The following is a 6944-nucleotide window of genomic DNA, read 5'->3' as shown; positions in this document are numbered from 1 at the left end:
TTAAGCAAACATATTACAAAATAATTAGTAACAACACATAACCATGCATCGACAACAATTACATGCTCAAACTAAATATTTGTTCTGGAATTGTCTTCTTTTTTGCCTTGTAGGCTTTTTCCATTCTCGTGTTTTATTTTCCAAACAAAGAATGCAATAAATTCGGAAATCAGTTCATTTTCAATACCTAATTTACCATGTGGCGACAAATAGGCACGAATTATAGGGAGTCTGATCCAAATGTAACCGATGGCTTCAAATTCAATCTTATCCGTCCAAAATCTCAAATAGATGGCTCTGATTTGTTCTTATTTTAAAGTCTAAGGGTAGTTTTTTTAATAGCCCTCCCCTATATATAGGGGGCGGTTATTCAATAAACCACCCTTATTTTAAGAATTACGAACCAGCAAAAATGCATGAATTTTATGTATAACACGCATGAATAAACTGTATAAAGGCATGAATTGCAAAAAATAATTTTTTGCTACCTTTGGGATTCGAACTCATGACCATGAATTTATCCAACAAGGTGATGAATCAACCGTAGATCTTGATGATCTAAGGGCTGAAAATGGTTCCTAATTTATATTTTAAGAAGCGTTCTTATTTTAGCCTTCCCCCTATATATATATATATATATATATATATATATATATATATATATATATATATACGACAAAGTTCTATGGAAACACAAAGATAGAAAGAGAAATGAGACATGATCTCGTTCGTTGATTGGAGGAAATCTGACGGTTGTAATTAAATATGAACAAATGTGGTATTATATAGGCAAAAGGATATGTTGGTATTTTTCTAATTATTGTAACCGTAGGTTACCTTAATTATACATAATCATATATTTTGTATTATGGAAGATTTGTTCGTCCGATACGTTAGATACATTAATTAGAGTTCTCCTGTTCATAAGATCATTATTTGTTCACATGTTCAAAATGATCGAACATAACAACTAATTGAATGAACATGATCGGCCATGTATCGAACTTAATATGTTAATAAAATGATCAAACATAACAGTTTATTTGAATGAACATGATCGACAAATGTATCGAACTTGATATGTTAATAAAATTAACATGTTCAAAATAATCGAACATAACAACTTATTTGAATGAACATGAATGTATTAAACTTATTTGACTGCGGATAATGCACCAGGGTTTATCGACGGCGGGAGCAACACAAATAATCAATAACCTACAGACGACTGCTTTTACGCATCTGTACTCCCTTCTATCATAGTTCCCCTTTCCTTTGGTTGCTTTCAAATCCAATATTATCAGTGATGATATAGAAAAGAAACTGATACCTATAATCAAATCCCATTGAAAGAACCAAGATTTGCTATAGATTTGGAAGGTGAGAAATCTTAGAGATATTATGAATCTTACTAAATTTCGTTCATTGTATTTTTACTTAATTGACCTTTCGAACGAAATATATATAAACTTAGTTAATGTCAGAAATGATTATAATAATTATATTAACTTCTAATCTCAACCCTTGATCAAGATTGATCTAACGAACTAGAAACTGTCTTCTTTCTCTATATAAGTGGTTGTTTTTGTTGAAGCCAACCTTGTGAAGTGATTTGCATGTTTCAATCATCGTACTCGATGATACATAAATGGAAATTAAATATATATTTTGAAGTGTGAACACTATATACGTTAAATATATACACATACATGCACCCGAAAGAGTAAATAAAATAAATGCTACAACATGGAGTAGTCTAGTCTAGTCTAGCCCAAAACGTACCTCTACACACTAACTAGTACTACATGACACATATTGAGCAAGTTCTAAATTAATTATTCCAACTATATATAGAAAATTAAGTAGAGATAATCGAAGTCAACTTAAGGTTTCAAATTCGAAATAATCTTCGAAGGAGCCCACAATGTCATCCACATCCTCAATACTATGAGAGCAAGAGTACACATCCGAAGACATGGGCGAAAAGTGGTGGGGCGATATGTAGTACTCGTCCGGTGTTTTCATTTGAATCTCCTCCTCCTGTTTGATCGAATTGAAGCTCCACATGACGGAGGAGGAATCCGGCGAGGCGGGGACGACGTGGTGGTGGAGGGATGACTTGTTGCAAGTGTGTTGGCCGTTGTAGGTTGTCCTATATAGAGGGGGCTCGTCTTGGATTTTTTGGACTTGTTTTGTGGCTAGGCATTTTTGGTCGAATTTATGAGTGCACCTATAGTAGTTCCTGCACATTATATCATGTTTAATTAAAAAAATTCTATAATGAATTATTTTGAATCAATTAATAAAAATATGTATATACCTAGGATGTTTGGCGTTAAGGATGGATTTTTGTCCATATTTCCTCCATGCATGCCCATCTTCAAATAAATCCGAGCTCTCTTTGATCCTTGTCTCCGAACTTCTCCTGCAACAAATTAATTAATATTAATTCAAATATTTCCAACTCTAACTCAATATTAATATTCCCAGGGGGAATAGTATATATAGTCACTGGACCACATCCTGCCTATTTATAAACAACTTGTGCCAAATAAATATAAAAGACCAGACACCCCCTGCCATAATCAAATCAATAATTCCCCACTTTCAATATTTATCAACTAGATATGCATTTCTACTAGTGCCTTTTCGTTCTATAATATTTATTTTCCTTAAAAAAAAAAAAAAAAAAAAAAAAAAAAAAAAAAAACTAGATATGCATTTCCTCAAAAAAAAAAAAAAAAAAAAAACTAGATATGCAAAAAAAAAAAACAAATTAAAAATTCAACTAGATATGCATAAATTCAAATTTCACCAATAATTATACTAATATGAATAAACATGCATTTTGAAGTAATAGAATACTCCCTCCGTCACCCATAAATATAAATATACATAGTTGACCATGTCACAATTTTTAATAAAAAATTGTTTAGAATATTGATAGCCACTTTAAGGGTATGATTGAGTAGATTGTGGGTAAATTGTGTAAGTTAGGAGACTAAAATTGTGAAAATTATGTGAGATAGTATCCAAAAATAAAATATGCATAAATTTGGGAGTAGTAAAAAAAAGAAAAAATACGCATAAATATTGGGGGACTCAAGGAATATTAATAAGAAGGTAGCTAGCTAGGGTTAATTAAATATACGTATGTACGTACTTTCGCTTGTAGCATCCCCGGCGATCCTTGGCCGCCGGCGTCTTGCAACTGTCGCCGGAGTCCTCCAATTTGGCGGCGGAAGGAGCCTGAGAAGCCTCATCCGACTCGCCGCCGTCGCGAAGCATGGCGAGAGAGTGAGTGAAGGTGTCCAGGAGCTGGCTCACAAGGCTCTGAACCGGAAAAAACTGAACCGGCCGAGCCATCGAATCCGGTCTCGCGCAGCATGAGCCGGATCCGGTCGGCTATCTCCCGGCCGCGAGTCAACTCGGTCATCACTCGCTCCGGCACGGCGTTTCTGTGAACGCAGGAGGAAGATGCCATGCTCAATTTTTTTCTGAGTAGTTTGGTTACTCTACTTTCTCATCTTCGAAACTCCTTATTATATAGTGATGAATAGTTTAATTATTTTAATATTAGAGAGTTGCTCTAGGAAATTTGTTGGAAATTCATGGGAGATTTGAGAGGCTCTCGCAGTCACGCGCTGTATGGGTTCGTGAAGTCACTTCGCTTGATTGGATGGAGGCGTGTCGGGTACGGGTTGTTGGGCGCGTGGGTTTTTTCTATTGCGCATTCTAGGTGACGTAAGCTGCTTTGTCATAGGGTATGTCATGACCATGTGCAATTACCGCTGGCTCCTTCGGCTACACTTTTTTGTTCTGCTTAGTATATTAATTATTACTCCCTTCGTCCCATAAGTTTAGGCTGAGTGGGATTTTCACAAAGATTAAGAAAATAATTAGAAATAAAAATATACAAGTAAATTCCCTAGTATGCCCATATATATTATTTAATGATGTATTAAAGTGGGAGTAAATTAAAGAATTAAATAAGGATATAATAGTAAATGAGTAAAAAAACATTACTTTTTATGGAAACAAGCCTATATAAATGAGACATTCAAAAAAGAAAAACAAGCCTAAACTTATGGGACGGAGGGAGAATTAGAGGTTGGTTAGAGGATAATTAAAGGGTTTGATTGGATTAAAATCATGAAAGAATTTAGTTTCATCCCTCGAGCTTTAGAGATTGTAGTTTGTTGAACAAGCAATGATTCTTTTGAATATTTAAACCAAACAAATAAACGCAACTCAGAATTTACGTGGTTCGGAAAAGATCCCTACGTCCACGGGCCATGAACAAGAGTTCGTTTTATTCACAAATCACAAACTGAGAAAGTACAAACACAGCAGCAATCAACACTCAAACAATCTCACAAACTTTGAAGAGAGAACCCAGAGATCTAGATTGCTACCCAAAACAAGTTTCACACGCCCAAGAAAGAAAACCCCTTTGTTGTAGCTAACTCTCTGCAAAATTCTATCTAGCTCGAAGAAGAAGACGGAATTAGTTATAACTAATTCATCCAGATCTAATCGCAGCCGTCAAACAGATCCAACGTACAAGATCTAAACATAACGCAACTAACAAGTATTGCAACTTAGTCCCTCCGTGTTTCTGACTTTTGCAACTAAGCCCTTCCGCAGCAACGTGTTTCTTCTTAAACAAAAATGAAATGCGAATTTCATGAATCACACACAACAATTCTCCACCTGATTCATAAAATCACCAGCCACCTATCTTTGAAGAAACCAGCTCAAGTTCTTCCTCCGAAAAACTGACATTGACAGACACTAACCACACTCCACCACAGAGAAAAAAAAAAGAAAAAAAAAACTAACCAGAGTAACTCAGGCACTGGCCTGAGCAACCAACTTGATTAACTCCATACAGTAAACAAACTTTGAAACAGGAACTGCTTTAGTCAACATATCTGCTGCATTCTCATCAGTAGATACTTTCTTCATAAGAACTATACCTTTATCAATGATATCTCTGACAAAATGCAACCTTATATCGATATGCTTCGACCTCTCATGGAATGTCTGATGTTTCACCAAACAAAGTGCACTCTGACTATCACAATTTATCTCTACACAATCTTGCTTGATATCAAAATCTGAAAGCAAACCTTTGAGCCATATAGCCTCCTTCACAACCTCAGTAATAGCCATATATTCAGCCTCCGTTGTAGACAAAGCTACAACATGTTGAAGAGAAGATTTCCAGCTGATAGCTGAACCAAATAGAGTAAACACATAGCCTGACTGAGACCTTCGATTGTCTAGATTTGCTGCATAATCAGAGTCACAATATCCTACTAAAACAGACTTTGAACTTTCTGAACTTCTTTGAAATAGAATATCCCTACCAGCACTACCTTTTAGATATCTTAGGACTTTCTTAAGAGCTTCCCAGTGCCCTCTTCCTGGTTTTGACATGTATCTACTTGTAACACTGATAGCATGAGAGATGTCTGGTCTAAAGCATACCATAGTGTACATTAGACTGCTAACTAGATTTGAGTAAGGCACATCTCTCATATCTCTCAGCTCTTCTGAACTTTGAGGGCATTGTTTATTAGACAACTTATCATGAGGAGCTAAAGGAGTAGACAGAACCTTAGCTTCATGTAAATTGAACTTCTTTAAGACCTTATGGATATAATCTTCCTGACCAAGCCAAATGACTCCAGCTGCTCTGTCTCTTCTTATATCCATACCCAAAATTCTCTTAGCTGTCCCCAAATCTTTCATATCAAAACACTTCTTTAAATCAGATTTGACTTTCATAACATCAGATCTCTCCTTTCCAGCAATAAACATATCATCAACATATAAAAGAAGATAAACTATTGCAACTCCATTCTTTCTTTTCAAATAAACACAATTGTCATATTCAGATTTAACAAATCCTATTCTTTCCATATGCTCATCAAACCATATTCTTTCCATATGCCACTGCCTAGAACTTTGTTTCAAACCATACAAAGATTTTTGAAGTAGGCATACCTTATTTCTTGCATTTGGTTGAATAAATCCTTCAGGCTGGCACATATGGATTTTTTCTTCCAAATCTCCATGCAAAAATGTTGTCTTAACATCCATTTGCTCTAGCTCCAAATCAAAATGAGCAGTTATAGCCAACAGAACTCTTATAGAAGTATGTTTCACTACAGGTGAGAACACCTCATTGTAGTCAATACCCTCTTTATGGGTAAACCCTCTAGCTACAAGTCTTGCCTTGTATCCCACCTACTCCTTCTCAAAACATTCCACCTTTCTCTTGTAAATCCACTTACAAGTGACTAATTTCCTGCCTGTTGGTTTGGTAACCAAGATCCATGTTCCATTCCTCTCAAGAGATTCCATCTCTTCTTTCATAGTTAACAACCACTTCTCCCTCTCGGGTGAATTCATTGCTTCTGTATAGCTTCTAGGCTCCTGATACTCGAGATCTTCTGCTACACTTAAAGCATAATAGACCATTTCTGCATGAGCATATCTTTCTGGAGGAGTTATGTGTCTTCTTTCTCTGTCTCTAGCTAACATATAGTTTCTTAAAGGACTTTCTGAACCAACAATTTCTTCAACTCTTTGGCTGCTTATCTCTTCTTCTGTATAGTTATGCTCTTCATCATCTCCTATTTATAGCTCCACCTGAAAGATATCCAGGCTGTTGGTATCAGTTGACAGCTCTCCTGTGTTTTCTTTCTGCCTTTGCAAGTAAGGCATGTTTGTCTCATCAAAAGTAACATCTCTACATATGATTACTTTGTTGTTTCCAGCTTCTGTGCACCAAAGCTTATAACCCTTCACGCCCTTAGGGTATCCTAGCATAATGCATTTAAGAGCCCTAAGCTCTAACTTATCTTGCTTTATGTGGGCATAAGCTCTGCACCCAAAAATTCTTAATACAGAATAACTGGGAGTCTTCTTGTACC

General features: G+C 35.8%; 1 protein-coding gene across 1 annotated transcript; it reads right to left on the bottom strand.

The window, feature by feature from the left end:
- Positions 1-1638: 1638 nt before the first annotated feature.
- Positions 1639-3536, bottom strand: LOC131019815 (probable WRKY transcription factor 70). Its single transcript, XM_057948421.1, is given in 4 exon segments — positions 1639-2242; positions 2321-2425; positions 3164-3345; positions 3347-3536. Coding segments are annotated over 4 exon segments (789 nt in total). The 5' UTR covers positions 3485-3536; the 3' UTR covers positions 1639-1878.
- Between the last annotated feature and the right edge of the window lie 3408 nt (positions 3537-6944).

The sequence above is a fragment of the Salvia miltiorrhiza genome, chromosome 4 (assembly GCF_028751815.1).
Source record: "Salvia miltiorrhiza cultivar Shanhuang (shh) chromosome 4, IMPLAD_Smil_shh, whole genome shotgun sequence".
Classification (NCBI taxonomy): domain Eukaryota; kingdom Viridiplantae; phylum Streptophyta; class Magnoliopsida; order Lamiales; family Lamiaceae; genus Salvia; species Salvia miltiorrhiza.
The sequence above is the reverse complement of the archived record's forward strand: the minus strand, read 5'-3'. Positions and strand labels throughout refer to the sequence as shown.